Here is a 19,739-nt window from a genome sequence, read left to right on the forward strand (position 1 = left end):
TTACTCATAATCAGTAAACACTTGTTATTGAGTTGATTCAAAATCACGTGACCCCGTATCTGTCATAGTAGAACTGTGCTCCACCGGGTTTTCATTGGCTGATTTTTCAGAAGTAGATCACCAGGCTTTTCTTCTGAGGGGCCTCTGGTCGAATCTAATCTCCAGACTTTGGGTTAGCAGCTGAGAGTGTTAACTATTCGCATCACTTAGGTACATTCTTATTTTTTTAATATTTCATTAAAATAATATTTTTGTTACTATTTTTACTACGTCATGCTTTTTTCAGTCCTTCAAAATTAGAAGGGAGTGTAATTTTTTTAAACTGCATATTCTTTACTAATGCTGTTTTGCTGTTTCACTATGTCCCTATAATTCCCTCATTCATTGAACTGTAGAGTTTCAATCCACATTTGTCTTTGTTTTCTTTACAGCCTTCAATATTTCTTCCATAAATGTTTATATTCTTGAAATAACCTCTAACTCTATTCATCAGGCATTTCCCACTTGCACAGCCGTCAACAGTGCACACAGGGGCTTCAGAAACAAGACTGATGAATGATGACAGGATAATGTAAAACAACTACCAAAGCAGCAGACTCTTGAGAGTGTCACAACAAACACTGGTAATAAACACAGGTTTCGGTAGTTTAACTGGAAGTGAACTGTGTTGTAACATGGAAATGCAGAAAACTTAAATCCAGTGAGTAAATTGGACAGCATTCTACCTGGCACGTAGAAGTGCTCTGTAATTGTTTCCCCCCACCCCTTTCCTAAACCAGAAGTGCTTCTTTTGAGTTCTCTCCTAGTTCAAAAAAGAAAGAATTCATGAAGAGGTGTATCTGTGGAAAATAGCACCTATGGCAATTAGTTTTAAATTGCTGAATAATCTTTGACAGCTGGTGATGAAAACTGCTCACCTACTCCACCTACTCACCCACCCACTCAACTACAAATAGCACCCAGAGCACACACCATACCTGCCATACCTTACATACACGTCTGGATTCATGCCACTTTGAGGGATGAATTCACATAAATACATACAACAGCACAGGTTTAGTATCTCCTATGATTTTACTCTATCCTGGTACTCTGTTGAAGTACCACTAAACTATTGCTTGATTTTATCATTAATTACTTGTTTGTAGAAAATCATAGTAGGTATGTGTTTATATTTTTCCCTAGGTAGATTGGATACTGTTTTTGCATAAAAATCCCCTTAATACTTTCTTTGGTCAGGTTCTTGTATATCAAAGGTCAACCCTTTTCTCCTTCTTGGTTACCACTTAGTTGGCTGGGTCAACCCTAGGGGTATATAATTCAGAGCAAATATTATTAGGTTCCTTTCTTTTTCATCACTCCAACAGCTGAAAGAATGTGGCGATCAATTCAGGCATATGACAAAAGCAAAATTGAATGGGAAAAAGTCTCAAAATGTGTGGCAGAATAAATGTGTAACTGAGGAAAAAAGGAATCTTGTCATTGCTTCGGTAGTGCTGGTAAGGGTTATCCACCACTTATCTGTCAGTTTATAGTACTGTGGTGGCTCGAGTGTTGCTGTGATGCTGGAGGCTATGCCGCCGATATTTCAAATACTAGCAGGATCACCCGTGGTGGACAGGTTTCAGCAGAGCTTCCAGACGAACTAGGAAGAATGCCTTGGCAATTTACTTCTGAAAAAATTGGCCAGTGAAAACCTTATAATAGATGAACCCCTCAGGTTAGAAGGCATACAAATATGACTGGGAAAGAGCTTTTTCCTCAAAGTAGAGTCAACCTTAATGATGTGGATGGAGTCAAGCTTTTGGAACCTTCATTTGCTGATGAGGCATGACTCAAAATGAGAAGAAATAGCTGCAAACATCCATTAGTAATAGAAACATAGAATGTGTGAAGTATAAATCTAGGAAAATTGGACATTGTCAAAAATTAAATGCAATGTTTGAAGATAGATATCCTATGCATTAGTGAGTTGAAATGGACTGGTATTGGTCATTATGAATTGGACAATCATATGATTTATTATGCCAGTAATGACAAATTAAAGAGAAACTATATCGCATCCATTGTCTAAAAATATATTTCAACATCTATTTTGAAATACAGTGCTGTCAGAGATAGGGTAATATCAATATGCCTAGAAGGAAGACCTGCCACACATCTGTCATTTTGTCATACTGTGGTGAATTGCAAGTTGCTGTAATGCTGGAAGCTTTGTCACAGGTATTTCAAATACCAGCAGGCTCTCCCATGTGGACGGGTTTCAGCAGAACTATCAGACTAAAGACAGACTAGGAAGGAGGCCTAGAAGTCTACTTATGAAAACATCAGCCAGTGAAAACTTAATGAATATCTGGACAATATTGTCTGATATAGTGCCAGAAGATGAGCCCCTCAGGTTGGAAGGCACTCAAAATACCACTGGGAAAGGGCTGCCTCCTCAAAGTACCACCCACCTTAATTATATGGATGGAGTCAATCTTTCAGGACCTTCATTTGCTGATGTAGAATGACTCAAATTGAGAAGAAACAGCTACAAATATACATTGATAATCAGAATATGAAATGTACAAAATAGGAAAATTGGAAGCCATCAAAAATGAAACAGAACTCACGAAGATCGATATCCTAGGTATTAGTGAGCTGAAATGTACTAGTATTGACCCTTCTGAATAGGAAAATCATATGTCTACTTTGCTGCGAATGACAAATTGAAGAGAAATTCTCATTAGTCTATGCCAAGAAATTTGGAAGAGAGTTACCTGGGCAACTAATGAGAAGAGGTCCATAATTGTGCCTGTTCCAAACCAACAGAATGAGGAAATTATCAAACAATATCATTAATATCACACACAATTAAAATTTTGCTGAATATAATTAAAAAACGATCGCAGACGTATATCAACAGGGAACTACCAGAAATTCAAGCAGGATTCAGAAAAGGATGTGGAATGAGGGGTATCATTGCTGATGTCAGGTGGATCTTGGCTGAAAGCAGAGAATGCCAGAAAGATGTTTACCTGTGTTTAATTGGCTATGCAAAAGCATTGGACTGTGGGGACCATAACAAATTATGGATAACATTGCTAAGAATGGGGAATCCTGAACATTTAATTGTGCTCATGAGGAACCTGAACATAGACCAAGAGGCAGTCATTGCATTAGAATGGGGGAAACTGCCTGGTTTAAAATCAGTAAAAATATGCTTCAGGGTTGTATCCTTTCACCATATTTTTTGTCTGCGTGCTGAGTAAATAATCTGAACAGCTGGATTATATGAAGAAAAACAAAGCATCAGATTTAGAGGAAAATTAATTTAAAACCTGTGATATACAGATGACACAACCTTGCTCGTTGAAAGTGAAGAGGACTTGAAGCACTTACTGAGAAAGATCAAAGACTACAACCTTCAATATGTGTTATTCCTATACACGAAGAAAATAAAAATCCTCACACGTGGACCAATAAGCAATATCATGGTAAATGGGGAAAAGATTGAAGTTGTTAAGGATTTCATTTTACTTGGATCCACAATCAATGCCCATCGAAACAGCAGTCAAGAAACCAAACAAACCATTGCATTTGGCAAATATGGTACAAAAGACCTCTTTAAAGTGTTAAAAAGCAACCACGTCACTTTGAGGACTAAGGCACTCCTGACCCAAGCTATGACATTTTCAATTGCCTCATATACATGATAAAGCTGGACAATGAATAAAGAAGACCAAAGGAGAACTGACACATTTGAATTATGATGTAGGTGAAGAATATTGACTACACCACAAATAAAAGAAACAAGTCTGTCTTGGATGAAATACAGCCAGAGTGCTCCTGTGAAGCGAGGATGGTGAGACTTTGTCTCAGGCACTGTGAACATGTTATCAGGAGAGGTCAGTCTCTGGAGAAGGATATCATGGTTGGTAAAGTAGAGAATCAATGAAAAAGCGGAAGACCCTCAATGAGATGGATTGACACAATGGCTACATCAATGGGCTGAAACATGGCAATGACTGTGAGGATGGTGCAGGACCAAGCGGTGTTTTATTCTGTTTTATATATGGTCGCTTTGAGTCTGAACCAATTCCACGGCTCCTAACAACAACAGTGAGGTTTATGGGCTTGAGGAACAGGGAGAGGGAAAAAGAGAAAGAGAGAGAGAGGGAGACTGATGGACTGATTTCTTACTCTCCTTATTGCTTTGTTGACTTCCCCAGCAGCCTGGTGCCAACAGGAACCGGAATCAGCGCCTAGCAAATTGCGGGCTTTTGGCAATTGCATTTTTCACCATGCCCTTGGGCCAACTCTGATTTGTGCTAACATTCATGTACCTCAAACACAGCAGAAGTCATTGTCTCAGTAAAATAACGAGCTACAAGCTGCAAATGGCAAATTCATCTGCATTTTCAAACTTCATGTTTGGGTAAAAGGGCAGAGATTTTAGAGTGTTCAAAATATTTATTAAATGCCTATTACATTCTGACACTGTGAAAAGTATCTTAATATCATTAATCATCAGTATCAACCTTGGAAGTTATAATTAACTACCTTTGATAAGATGCAAAACTGATTTCTGCAAGTGAGTGCTATGTCTAATATCTCCCCACTGGGAAACACTGTTGCAGGGGTTGATTTCAGAATGTTTTTGCTCAAATCCTAGGCTTTTCCTCTATTATTATATTAATCAAGTAAAGTTATTACATTTTCAGACATTATTTTCTATAACTTAATTATCCATGCAGACTTATTCAAAGGTTATCATTTTCTTTTTTGAAGCACAGAAGAGAAAACGTTTCCTCTCTTACCTCACAGCACTACTGCCCACATCAAGGTCTTGGGCAGTGACGGCACCAATGATGGTCCCAACTGGGGTGTCTTCATAAACCTCCATGGTGTACAGAGGCTTGCTGAAGACCGGTGGCTCATCCATGTCCAGCACGCTGATCTTCAAGGTGGCTGTGTCTTTGAAGGGGCCCACGGAGTGAAACCGGTGGTCAAGGTGAAGATTGGAGGCCTCTACTTTAAAAGTATATGCCTTCTTCGTTTCAAAATCTAATGGCTGTAGTAAGGACAAATCAAAAGTGAGGAGCTGCCATCCACATAGAATGTGCTAGAAATGGTGAATACTGTTTCAAAGCAATTTGTAAATTCGCACAGATTGTACTGTTTTCAACACATGGACTTCCTTTTCCTATAGAATTAGGGGGTGAGGTAAGCACAAAGTAGATCTTTTTTAAAAAAAAAAACAGGAACCATGCACTTTGAGAAGTTTCTTTGTAACTTGTAAAATAATCATTGCATACATTAAAATGACAGAGTGCACGCTTTTTCATTTTCTGTGAGCCAAGTGAAAAAGAAAAAGAGATAGTGAGGAAAACATTTCTCTGCTCTTATCCAACACTGACATCTAGAGGAACTCAGTGCAATAAAACTTCTAAACAAAATTGAAATTGGATAATTGAAAATATTCTTCAGATCCCAGATGAAAATTTGGTGTAACAAAATATGTTTTTTGCCTTGGATTGCTTTCTTTATTTTGACCATAATATTATTGTTTATTAAATACTTCTTAATGCCTAGATATTTTGGCCAAAACAGGACTGTGTCAGGATTTAAAGACATACACAGTGATAACTATGAGAAGGGTTTTGGTGTTTTATATTTTGAGTGTTGCATATGGAATTAATGGGCAGTGTACCGAGAATTCAGGTTGCACAAGTACAAAGACAAAGAATACTGTGAAATATAATATTTGAATGTCATTTCTCCTTGAAGTCAATGTTTCTCTATTTTAGCATTACTACTGCTCACATTCACCCTGACTGTTGATATTAGTCTGATGATACCAAGAACTGAAAACATTATATTCCAGAAATATGGTTTTGCTGTGGTGCTTTGTCTAAATGGTAACTTCAAAGTCAATGACTCTGACTTCTCATCACCTAAGAAAAAGAAGATAACCTTAATGTCACTTAACATAGTGATTTTCTGGCACCTTGAATTGCTTCTGTTTTCTAAGTAAGTCCAGCTAGTGTGACTCCCATGCATCGCTAATGGCTGTGTCAACACATCTATTTTTTGCCTCAGTGCACTTGGGGGAAATAAGAGGTATATTTTTTTCTCTCTCTCTTTAGCATAAGAATGTTGTTTTATGCATTTCCTCTGGCAAAGGAAAACAAGAAAAGGAAAAAAAAAATCATGGGTGACATCCTCAAAAAACTCACAATTCTGTGGAGATGATTATAATGAAACATTAGCACCTCTTGAACTTGACATCAAGTCTCTTTTGCTGTACATTTCATTCAGTGCTGCCTATATTTATTTTCCCTGTAATTATTCTCTTTATTTTTTCAAATTAATTGATTTTTATTCATCTTTTTATATACCTTGTAGTCAATGCTTTCTTTTACTTTTTATATTTTTATTTGTTTACCTTATACCTATTTACATATAATACCAATGTTCTTCAATTTCCACCTCTTTCCTATTGGGAATTTTGATTTATCTTAAAGCCAATATAAATAAAGAACCAAAACGAACAAAGAAAAAAACAAACCCTTTGCTGTCGAGTCGATTCAGACTCCTAGTAACCCTACAGTACAGGATAGAACTGCCTTAAAAGGTTTCCAAGGAGTACTTGGTGGGTTTGAACTGCTGACCTTTTGGTTAGCAGCCACAGCTCTTAACCACTACGCCAGCAGGGTTTCCGAATAAAGAAGAGCACGTATAACATGCCATGGTTTATAATATGGCCATTGGTTACATGAATATAAATGTAATATCTAGGACCTGAGGGGATAATCTCACAGTGTCCTTTCTTTGATCAGCCCTAACCAAGTAGGAAGTAGACTGTGCTCTGTAGGGTTTTCAATGGCTGGATTTTTAGAAGGTGGATCAATGGAACTTTCTTATGAGGCATCTCTGGATGGACTCTAACCACAGATCTTTTGGTTAGCAGCTGAGTTTTTTAACCCTTTGCACCACCCAGGGACTCGATTCAAACTAAAGGCATATAAAAATATATTTTCTGTTTTTGTAAACTTTAAATGATCTATGAATGTTAAACAGTATGATTTTTCTACGATAGTGATCCATAACTTCTAAGAATTAAGCTTCAGGCTGCTAATCAAAAGGTTGGAGGTTTGAACCCACCAAGCAGCTCCCCAGAAGAAAGACTTGACTATCTGCTTCCGTAGAATTGCAACCTCAACAAAACTCTCTAGGGCAGTTATATTCTGTCTCATGCATAACTATGAGTCAGAATTGACTCAACAGCACCCAACAACAACAACTTCTAAAACAAGACATTTCTGACTTTAGGATCTTGTGGGTCTGTCTGCCTACAAAGCAGATTGAGCTGCCCTGTCCTGCGTTTGCTTCCTCTGTGACCTATAATTAAAGTCTATTTTAGAAAGTATGTAGCAGTTGATCCAGATTGTTCCTCAAAATCTTCCCTATTTTCTCCTAGATAATGAAATGCCTCTGATTATGGGTATAATTAGGCAAATTCTTCTCTAAGTATAATTTTAATTTTATTTCCCTATCTATTTACATACCACAGCTATCTGGAAGAATTTGACTTTCTACTGAAAAGTTCATTTCAAGCCTAGAAATGACAGAACAATTGTGAAACATTTTTCACATGTTTTGGAGGAGATCAGAAATAGTCTCTGCATTTTAAAAACTAACAGCCTATCACAGCAGGGGATTATTTGGTGGTCAGAGACATATAGATTGAGATGAATGATTCTTTCTGTATACACAGGTTTTTTTTTTTTTTTTTTTTAATTTCAGCTAAAATCTTATATCCTGGAGTGATAGAAAAACAGAAAAAATTATAGGTGCAATGCCACAATAATATTCTAACTGGACTTATTTTATCATGACCAGTGTCCTTAGATAATGCTACTTTATAAAATATATAGTATAGCTCTGGAAGAGAAAAGAGAAGCAATACTGATCTCTCTCTAGCTGAATTTACTTACCCCTTCTACCTTCTCCTTTTTTGGTACATGTGTGTTGCGAGGAGGGCGGGGGGGTTGGGATGGTGTCAGGGAAATGACTTATCCTAATTTGAGAATCAATCAAAACTCTGACATTTGAGATAAATATAGAAGAAACAGAAAGATAATTTTATCGTTAGAAAGTGAACCATATTTTATGATACAAATCCATTAATAGGACGTTGAGCCATTTTAACTCTCACACAATAAATAGAAAACTTTGTGGCATTGCTTGGAGACCATTTAACTTTTTTTTTAACCATTCTAGAATGATAAGGTAATGATTGATTAAAGACAATTAATTTAGCTGAGTAACTCCTCACTCCTTAGGATATTTTCGCAAATAAGGTTAATGGACATGGATTTTCAGAGAACAAATCAAATTATAGGTAATTTCCCAGCAAGAAACCATAGCTAGGGAGAAATGGAATATGATATACTTAATTGTTCTCCAGGGAATAAAAGGAGGGCTTGGCCTAGATATCACCTTCTACCTCTTTGTTTTTAGCTACTTTCTCTCCTCTTGCCTTCCTGAGGTCTGGAACTGCTGACCTTTGGATTAGCAGCTGAAAGCTTTAAATATTGCACTGCCAGGACTCCTTTCCTGAGGTTTAGGTCATAAATAACTACATAAAATGCTAAGTGCCAAATGATTCTCTCATTTTACAGGTGAACAAAGGGGGAACAATTTTTGAAATTAATTAGAGGAGAATAACTCCCTGGGGTACCCCAGGCCTCATCATGCTCCTAGATAATGTTGAGCTATATTTTTGGGAATGTGAACAACACCAGTTGTGGTACGCAGAATTCCAAGATAGCCCCAAGATTCCTGCTCCCCTATGACCCACACCCTTGTATGATTCTCTCCCCTTTAGTGTGTGAGGGACCTGTGAATTTAAAGGGATATCAACTCTACGAATTTATTACACTTAATTTTAGAAAATATGCACTTATAATTAAAGATCTCAATCACTTGATATCGAGTTAATCAAAAAGGAGATTTTTCTTGATCAGATGAGTCTGTAAAAGAAGGGACAGTGACAGATGCTGGTAGATGCTGACCTTGAAGAAGTAAGCTGCCATGTTGTGAGAAGAGGAGTCCACATGGCAAGTGTCTGAGGGTGGCCTCTAGGAAGTGAGAGAGAACCTGAGCCAACACTTAGCAAGAAAGAAGGGACTTTTGTCACAAAACTGCATGGAAATGGATTCTACCAACAAGAAATAAGCTTCAAATAGGACTTCAAGCCTCAAATCAGAACACAGCCATGGCTGGCGCCTTGATTTCAGCCTGGTGAGACCCTGAGCAGAGGATCCAAGTATACTATAACCTGACCCACAAAAACTGTGAGACAGATGTGTGTTGTTTTAATCTGCTACATTTGCAGTCAATTGTTACACAGCAATTGAGTACAAATACAGCAGCCATGGCCCAAACAATTACCAACTGTAACAAAGTCAAAGAATAAGTAAGAAGATGGACACCCCATTAAGGAAAAAGATACTAAGTAAGCAATTCTGGGGCTTTAATATACTAGAGACAACTTTAGGAGGGGAGTTCCTAGATGGAGCAAATGATTAAGTGCTTGGAAGGGTGGCAGTTCAAATCCACCCAGTGGTGCCTCAGAAGACAGGTCTGGCTATCTGCTTCCAAAAGGTCAAAGCCTTGAAAACCCTATGTAGCAGTACTACTCTGCACACATGGGGTCACCATGAGCTGAAATCAACTTGTTGGCAACTAACAACAACAATTTTAGGCGATATTAAAAAAAAAAAAAATTAAAACAATATTTTGTAAAAAAGAGGAGGGAATAAAATTAAAACTTTCTTACAACTAATGAAAAGAATAAAAAAGTAGTAAAACCACCGAAAATTTCACTAACAACTGCCCTGCAAGAAAAGGAGCATGATCTCATATGATAAATTGCAAAAAAGTCTGCTTAAAAATAGAAGAGGAAGCATGTATGAGGTGAGTAATCATAGGCTTCAGAATTACACACTGAATTGAGAAAATAGTAAAAATCCAGTTGACACCCTTTTGGATTATCTTATATTTTTACCCACCATCCTAGAAAGAGTAAACTTATGCACATGACATTTAGCAAAAGCTCAAAAGAGATCGTTCAGCCCTCTTTCTCCTACAAAGACTGCACAGAACTATACTTGGGCTCTCTCTTGTGCTTCCCCTTGTGTTCTAGATGCTACAGAAAAAGAACAAGAAATTCTCTGCCTTCAAACCATAGCTTAGACGGAAAAACAAAACTATACCATATAAGATGGAAAGGAAGGCAAAGGAAATTCACCTGAAGGTATAAGGACACGTGCAAGATTTTGATCAGAAATGTCTGTGTTTCTCCTGAGGTAAACCAAAATTAAAAACTTTGACAAATATACTAGTATAAACAAACAAACAAAAACACTGCATTGAGTCGATTTTGACTCATAGTGACCCTACAAGACAGAGTAGAACTGCCCCATTGGGTTTCCAAGGAGCTGCTGGTGGATGCAAACCGCCAACCTTTTGGATAACAGCCAAATGTTTAACCACTGTGCCACCAGGGCTTCAATGCCAACATAGTACAAATAAAATTATATATAGCTCAAGAAACAAAGAAATACTCCCTGGAGGAACTAGCTCTATAGAAGAACATAACAAATAATGAAATTTGAATAACAAGTTAAAAGAATATTAGCACTTGAAAGAAAAAAAATAAGAAAACCCATTATATATATGCAGAATTAATATATAGAGACATAATTAATGAAAAAATAGAAATAATCATGATTACCATTATTTAAAAACAATGTAAACCCAAAGATTAAATATACTATGAAACAAAATAAAATAAATATACAGATAATTGATATCCTTGAAACAAAGAACTAAAAATTTTAAAATATGTAAAAATATCTTAATAGGAAATAATCAGGACTTTATAAATAAAGAACTGAATCTATGTATCATGTTTCAGGAGAGGGTTGGGCGAAGTACTATAGATGACAGATGATGAATTCTTGAATTTTAAAAATAAATTATCAGAATTAAGAAAGATGTATTTACGCATCCAGGAAGAAAATACACTATATAAGGGAAGAGATTGGCCACATATTCCCGTCAGCAACTCAATTCCAGCAGTCAATGGGACTATGTGTACAATGCTCTAAGGAAAAGTAAACATTATCCAGAATAATATACTGGTTAAGCTTTCTTTTAACCGTAAAACCAAGAGACAGACAGTCTTCGACATGTATGAATTCAGAGATTACAACACACGTGAAAGCTTTTTTGGGGAAAAATGTAATGATGGTAACCATACAAGGGATAAATTTACTAAAAAGAGGAGTATGAGCAGGAGACTGAGGAAGACTAAGGTTTTCCTGACCCAAGCATGGTGTTTTCAATTGCTTCATATGCCTGTGAAAGCTGGACGATGAATAAAAGAAGACCAAAGAAGAACTGATGCTTCTGAATTGTGGTGTTGGTGAAGAATATCAAATATAGCATGGATTTCCAAAAGGACAAACAAATCTGTCTTGGAAGAAGTACAACCAGAATGCTCCTTAGAAGCAAAGATGGCAAGACTACGTCTCACATACTTTGGGCATTTTGTCAGGAGGGATCAGTCTCTGGAGAAAGACATCATGCTTGGTAAAGTAGGGAGTCAGAGAAAAAGAGGAAGACCGTGAATGAGATAGTCTCATTGACACAGTGGTTGCAACAATGGGCTTAAGTATAACAATGCTTGTGAGGATGGTTCAGGACCAGGCAGTGCTTCCTTCTGTTGTGCATATGGTCGCTATGAGTCGGAACCGGCTCTATGGCAGCTGACAACAAGAAGTAGCAGGAGAAAGAGGAACAGGGAAAAGGAGAAGCAGAAAGGAAGAGAAGAAGAGGAAGTAGAAGCAGAAGGAGAAGGAGGAAGAGAAAAGGAAGGAGGAAGAAGAGAGAGGAAGAGACAGGTTGGAGACCATCTAGTAAGAGAACTGATTGTAAGCATTGCTAAATTTGTCTAGGAAAATAAAACGTTTATGTTTTCAAACTTGAAAGCTAAATGTTCTTATATAACTAATAATCTTGGAAGGTGAAAGAGAGGAAGCATATATAAACTCTAAGGTGTTTATTGATAGCATTTAAGATTAAGGAATCTTTGATAGCAATATATTAAATAATCTAAAATTAAGAGAGGTAACTGAAATACTACTAATAGTTCTAACATCATGATTTTTGTTTTTATTCATAATTATAGAGACATCTTTCAGGAAATAGTTTTATGTAGAAGAAATATTTTTCTGAAATTTAAAAATGGAAGGACATTTCACATCGATATTTTTTCTGTTGAAATCAAATAGAATGAAATATTACATTCTTCTTAGAAGTTTGATGTAATATTTGCTATATTTTATGAATAAAACCATTCCTCTTGAAGATTCTCTGTCTCCCTCTCTCCTATCTATCTTTCTACCATTCTACCTCTAAATAAGTGTAGATGAATATATGGAACCTTTTCCCAATGTTAACAATAGATATTGAGATGTAAAAGGGCTTCATTCCTCTTTACTTTTTGCTGTTCTATATTGTTTCAATTTTTATGATGAACTCATATCATTCCCACAAGCACAGTAAAATTATAATTCTTAAATATGTATATATCTTTTAATAATAAGACTCTACACTCACAAAAATGTAGTAGGCCTTAATGATCAATGGAAAGAAAAATTGTCAGTGAATCCCAATGATTTATCTTAATCATACTAGACCCCTTTCAAGAGGAATGGCTAGAAAACTGACTTATATGAGCCTAGACCAAGATGAAGAAGAAACACTAGGAACAAGCCATTGTAAAGCAGATTTATCATACCAGGCTGAAGTATAAAGATGAGACTTTCAGAACAAGTGGCTTCATTCTAAAAAGAAAACCAAAAACCAGTTTGTGTTGTGTCAATTCTGACTGATATCAGCTGTATAGGACATAGTAAAACTGCTTCATAGGGTTTCCAAGGCTGTAAACTTTACAGAAGCAGACTGCCACATCTTTCTCCTGTGGAACAGCTGGAAGGGTTAGAACCACTGACCTTTCGGTAAGCAGCCCAGAGCTTAACCACTGCATCACCAGGACCTCTTAAAAATAATCAATTAAAAAGGAGGTGTAGACATTATCTAATGATGCTTTAATATGTGTATTGAGTAAAAAAACAAAAAGCCACTGCTATCTAGTTGATTCTGACTCACAGTGACCCTATTGGACAGAGTAGAACTGCCCCATAGGGATTCCAAGGAGTGGCTGGTGGATTCGAACTGCCAACCTTTTGGTTAGCACTTGAGCTCTTAACCATTGCACCACCAGGGCTCCTGTGACTTGAATAGTGGTAGAATTTTAGAATCCTTTCTCATGGAAATGGAAAAGTGCTAATAGAAACAAATAACTACAATATTGAGCATAAAACTAAGTTTTGTGACATTTGGCTTTAATTAATATCAATTTATTAAAAATATTCAAATTGACATTAATTGAATCAAGTATTGGCTTAGATTTTACTGTGTGCCTCAGGATGTTTTAGAAGCTGGAGACAGTGGTTAACAAGTTAAATAAAGCCCATTTTCTCATGGGTCTTATATTGTAGAGAGGGAATGGCACACCGGAAACAAGTAAATAAGTCCTTTTCAATTAGTGATAAGTTTTATAAGGAAAATAGTCAGGGTAATGAGACGGAAAATTACCCAGAAGGAGACAACATAACACAGAGCAGACAGGAATGCAGCTCTGAGATGAGAAGGACAAGTCAGGGGAAAGTCGCAGGTAGGTGAGCCTGACAGAAGGCCTGTGATTCCTTCCTTCAACAAGTATTTCTTAAGAATCCTGCTATGTGCCAGATAACATTACAGGTGTTAGAGCTGTAAAAAGCACAGAAACGTCACCATCTGCACGGAGCTTGTTGTCTTCTTGATGTGAGTAGTCAATAATAACATAAATAAGCACACTATGTAGTATGTTAAAACTAAAATAAACCAGTTGTTGTCCAGGGGATTCTGACTCGTGGCAACCCCTGTGTTTCAGAGTAGAACTGTGTTTCACAGTGATGAGGGAGAGTGCATATGTTAGTATGTGTGTAGGAGAGGTGAGTAGAGTGTGTTTGTGTATGACCGGGAGGTGGAATTGAGGAGCTTGAAAAGTCAGCATGTCAAACCAGAACTTACAAGTACCACCTGTTTTTTTTATTACCTGCCTCAATTGGTGGCATCGCCATCCACTAAATTACCCAAGATTTAAACCTTCAAGTCATACTTGACATCTATCGTTTCTTTTGGACATTTCTTAGCTCCTCTATTTCTCACCATCTTGATGTCCCATGACCTAGTTTAAACTTCATCTACACTAGCATGAAGCGTTTATATAATATCCTAATTCTAGAATATTATAATTATTGTTGCTTCCCTCCAACTTCCATGGAATGCTTCCTCTAAATGAAACCCTACTCTCCTCGCTAGAACCATAGAGTTTTCTGTCACCTCCAACAATGGTTTTCCAAATGATAGACCATGGATTAGCTACATCAGAATCTTTTTTTTTTTTTTTTTCAACATACTTTGTGATTTCTCATAGCCATGACAAGCCTACTGAAACAGAAAACTCTGGACTGAAGCCCTAAAATCTACAGTTAAATGATCTCATAAACTAATTATATCCTATCTTATTTCCCAGTTTGGTGACAACTCCCCTGCAGTACATGAGGAAGCTTCTTATTGAGCCCTACCAAATCTCCTGTGGACTCTGTGGTTTTGCTCCAGAAACACTGAATGATCTGAGGCTACCCCACAGAATACATTGTTCTTGCCTCTGAGTTCTTCTGCTAAAATGTCCTTCCCCCAAGTTTAGAACAAATGTTCTTTTTCTATTAAAACATTGTTAATTTATTATATGAGAAATTTACTAGCTCCTGTTAAAGAAATCCCCCTTTGCCTGGACTTATATCTCAATCAAGCAGTATTTATTATTGTTATTTTTTAATCTCATCGAGAATTCACAAAGAATTCAGCTCAGTATTTTCCAAGGAAATAATAGGTCAACCAACAATTCTTTGGTGGATAAAAAGTTGTCACTAGATCAGATGAGAATGTACCTGAATCAAAGGGAAAAAAAAAAAAAAAAAATGAAGTGTGCACAATTTTAAAATCTAGATTTTAGTTTTGGCAAATCTTCAACAATATTTCAGGTTTAAAAAACAAACAAAATAAAGCTTAAAAGAATTGGATAACCAAACCAAAAGAGTGTTTTAATAATAATAGATATTTAAATGAGAAAACATCCATGTCATACAATTTATCTCTAAATAAATAGCAGATTTATTAGAAAAACAGTCAATTTTTTTCTGTAAGCAAATTTTTACTACACTCCAATTTTTTGTGGCACTGCCCAATTTAGATAGTTTTAATGAATAAACTTAATAATTCTGGGCATTGTAATTATGCCCATATTTAAATGATAGTAATTTTTGAAACAAGTTCAGTCAATTAAAAAAAAAAAAGGGAGTGAGGGGCATTAAAAGTATTTCCAGTGCTTCTAGATACAGATTTTCAGTGTTTTTTTCTTTCCTAAAAATAGATCTCATTAACTATGATAAATGTTTAATAGTGTATAATAGCATATAAGTAAAATATGTGCTTCACATACACACAGTAAAAACCGCGATCATTTGGGGAGATCAATTATCTTTCTAGCTTCCTTGAATGATCAATTTCACATTTTATTTCTATCCCATATTGGTCTTTGCACGAGTCTAAAGTATATGCTTTTCAAATATGTACTATAAATAATGACAAGCTGTGTGAAATCTTATAAAGTCGCCTTTCTTCTCTGAGCTGCAGATTTCTTATTTGTAGAATCAGAAAACAAAAACCAACCAAACAAACAAACAAAAAACCCTATCTAAATAGTTTCCATAATCTGAGAACTTTATATTCCAAGTGTGGACTAAGGGAAATAATGCAACAGAAATTGAAACACTAAACCAACATAAGATATTCGTTCTTTTTACTTAACAAAAATTTTCAATACCCTACATTTGGAAATGCCTTTCCTTTGGTATGAGGACACAAATACAAATATGATAAAAATGATTAAGCACCTCTAAAAAAAAGAAAAAGTTGTCTTTGTGTTAATCCCATAGAGTTTTCAAGGCAGGAACATTTTGGAAGCAGATCACCAGGCTTTTATTTTGATGCACTTCTAGAACCACCAACATTTCAGTTAGTAGTCAAGTGCTTAACCATCTCCAAGACACAAGGACTCCTGAGCACCTCCAGGAGCTTAAAATATAGTAGGAAGAATCAAATGTCTTCAAAACATGAACGCCAGCAGCGTCAAGGATGCTTTGACAGAAACGTTGACATTTGGGGAACAAAGTAAGGAGTGATCAACTCTGTCAGAGAAACTCAAGAAAGAAAGAGGTATGGGAGACAAACGTTAAAGAACAGGAAAAAATACACTAAGAAATCCCTGTGGGCAGGGCTTCAGATGCAGGAGGACGAGTAGAACAACTATGGTAGATTTGGTTTAGTTGCGTGCGTGCGTGCGTGCGTGATAATAAGATAAAGACTAAACATGTGAGAAACCAGAAGAGGGTTTCAGTCTGAGAAGACAGTAAACAGATTGACGTGTTCGATCATTCCCTCCCAGAGGAAAGGGTAGGTTGGAGGAAGATAAGGTGCGAGGCTTAGAAAACAGCCACTGTTGTTATTAGCTGCCATTCTGGCCCCGAAAAGAGTGCAAAGGAACAACTGTGAGGGCCGAAAGTCAAACCACTAGAAGAAGAAAGGAGATATTTTAATCCATGTTCTAGAAAATTAATGGCCAGGCTTTGCGTCTAACTTGACAAGAGGAGGCAATGAATAAGGAAGCAGAGTCAGAAAGACCTCAGACTTCCAGTCTAAGGACTGATTAGAAGATGGAGTGTTACCCAGAAGGGAGAAAATATGAACAGGCCCATTTTGGTTGGGAGAAGAGAAGGAATTTAATATCAAATATTCTGAGTTTGAAGAGATTGTGGCACAGACAGAAATGTATAAAAAGTGGTAGAGCACTCGCAATATGTTATGTCGATTTGGGGCTAATTCAGAGATGAGGAGAAAGTTTAGGAAAACTAGGAAAGGTGTGTGAAAAAGATGAAAACAAAAATTAAGGGAAAAAAAGCAACATATTATTTACAGAGACAAGTAAAAAAGTCACCTATTTTTCTTTGAAATTCTAAATGTTATAAAAAAAGTTATAGTAGTTAAAAATAGTATTTTAAACTTAATCAAAATAGAGGTGCATATTTAACTGCATATAACAATTCAAAATTTTATTTTCAGGTTGTTCCTAAGAGTTATTCAAGAACTGACCACACGATGGTGCTATGTCACCAAATTGTTTGGTGTGGAGTCGCTGCATTGCTATTTGCTAGGACTGCAAAAAGGAAAGGAATTTTACTGACTAACCGGATACAGGTTAAATATAAATGGGACCATGTGAGAACTTAGCCTATTAAACGGTCCTTGTGTGGAGTAATATCTTTTATCTCTTATACTTTTCAAGGAAAAAAAAAAAAACAATCTGCTTCGGATTCAATGTGATCATGCAGTTATGTTAATTTGAAATGATAAAGTATTGCCAGGTAACATCACCTTAATAAAGCAAATTATAAGGTGATTTTTGTTAACTTCAAAAAGGTTTTACTTATTTTAAAATAAAATAAAATCAGTTGGCCGTTTGCATTTTCTACAGTAGTTCTTAGTAGTTCCTAATAGTTATTTTAGTAGAAGGGGAACCCAGCTATTTTAGAAATTATGCAGGATATTAAAATCGGTCTTTTACATAACTGAAGTATTAACCCCACTATTTTAATTGCCCAGATTTCTTAATCAGTGACAAGAAAACCACAGTGGCTCTATATAGATACTTGGATTGTCAGCCCTTGAATTTTTTTTAACTCTTATAAATTTTTATGTTTACTTATATCCAGTGGGTGTATATTTTAGTCTTACTTAAAAAAAAAAATTTTTTTTTTTTTTTTTATGCAGCAGGGGGAAAAAAAGCCACTGCTTAAAAACGTATATTTTATTTAGCTCTTCACTTAAGAGTTTTTTTTTTTCAATTTAAAACATATTATTCTTTAATTTTAATTTTAACCCATCTCCTAATTTTTAGATGGAGTGAAAATTTTAACAAGTTTTACTTATCCAAATTGAAAAAAAAGAATGTATTGTTATATGTGTTTAACAACACAGGGAATTAATTAAAAAAAATTTTTTTTTGATCAGTGTGATATGAGTAGAGTAAAAAGAGTAGAGTAGTTTGTTTTTATTCTTTTAAACCAGTATCTTATGCCTTGGAGAGGTGTATAAAGTTTCATAATGTTATTTTAAATTCAAAGCGACACAGTGAAATGACATTCTGTCACAGTGCTCATAAAGTAAATCCAAGTTAAGATTAAAAAATATAAAAGAAGTAAAAATGCCTTTTTTCATTCTTCTCAGCTCCTATAAACCTGACCATATTTTTTTTAATCCCCTTAGATCATCCCTCTATGGAAGAATAGAAGAGAGGGGGTGGAATACTAAAATAATAGCAAATAAACAAATTTGAAGATTAAAAAGAAGGAAAAATGTGCTTCAGAGAACTTTAAGCAGTTTAATGTATTTTAAGTGAGATTAAAAAAAAAAAAATTCCCTGAAGAGAAATCATATTTTCCTTCATTTCTCCACCGCATTTCAAATGCTGTTTGACAAAATATTAAAATAATCGATGCTTAAAAAACAGCTATTTCTTGAAATACAGAATATCAATTTGGGGACTTTATATTTAAGAACATAATTCCTATATGAGTTTGGTTTTACATCAAATATTTTGCATTGCAATTCTATGCTGAAAAACTGAAGGGAACACTTAAAAACTAATTTTAAGATAATTATGGAAATGAAAAGTTACTCTCAATGCTTACATACATATTTATTACTATTCATCTAATTCTTCAAGGTCTCTTAAAGGTAAATCCAAGGTGAGGCTTTCTGAGAACTCACTGAATATATACATGAATAGTCCTGTAATAGAGTCCTTATCTAAAAAAAAAAAAATTCTCTGAATTTCAACAATGCAATTGTTTAAGTTAATTTTGAATTTTTCAAGAGTTTATTCGACAGAATATTTTTCTCATTATTTCATTTGCATGGAAGCATACTGTCATGTTTAATCAAGTCAGATATCTACCTGTGGTGTGTACACACACACATATACACACGCACACACAGTCTGCAATACATATGATTGACAGATAGACTTTAAATTTTGTTGCAAAAAAAGTTTTCCTGATGCAGTTTTCAAGTTGCAATTTTTTTTCCCCCCAAAAGAATAATAGATTGGTAAGTAAGGATTGTCTCTGCTGGATCCTTATTTAGAGACTGAAACAAATCACAGCACTGGGAGCAAAATCCATGTATTTTATTAGGCATTATAATTTACCAGATGACCAAAAGATGTATAAACATATATATCGGCTGTTTTTTAAATGGAGCCAGGCTCTCCCCATGTCTCACAATCTCTTTTGCTACCAACTTCAGGTTTCACGTTACCATGTAGTCATTTCCGGATTATTTCTATAGTCTTCTAACTGGTCCTATTTCTATCCTGACCTTCTAGTCATTATTCTGCTCAGAACATCCAGAGAAATCCCTGGAAAAGATCATTTATATCTGAAATGACCCTTGGC

The 19,739-nt window shown here is 35.7% G+C and overlaps 1 protein-coding gene across 2 annotated transcripts in view; it reads right to left on the bottom strand.

Annotated features, from left to right (window-relative positions):
• Positions 1-19,739, bottom strand: part of CDH12 (cadherin 12) — a 362,543-nt gene that overhangs the window by 64,612 nt on the left and 278,192 nt on the right. For both annotated transcript variants that reach the window (XM_064270834.1, XM_003407877.4), the window contains one exon: positions 4,803-5,056. In XM_064270834.1, the coding sequence (XP_064126904.1) occupies positions 4,803-5,056 (254 nt within the window). The remainder of the gene's footprint in view (positions 1-4,802; positions 5,057-19,739) is intronic.

This window comes from Loxodonta africana, chromosome 2, assembly GCF_030014295.1.
Source record: "Loxodonta africana isolate mLoxAfr1 chromosome 2, mLoxAfr1.hap2, whole genome shotgun sequence".
Taxonomy (NCBI): Eukaryota; Metazoa; Chordata; class Mammalia; order Proboscidea; family Elephantidae; genus Loxodonta; species Loxodonta africana.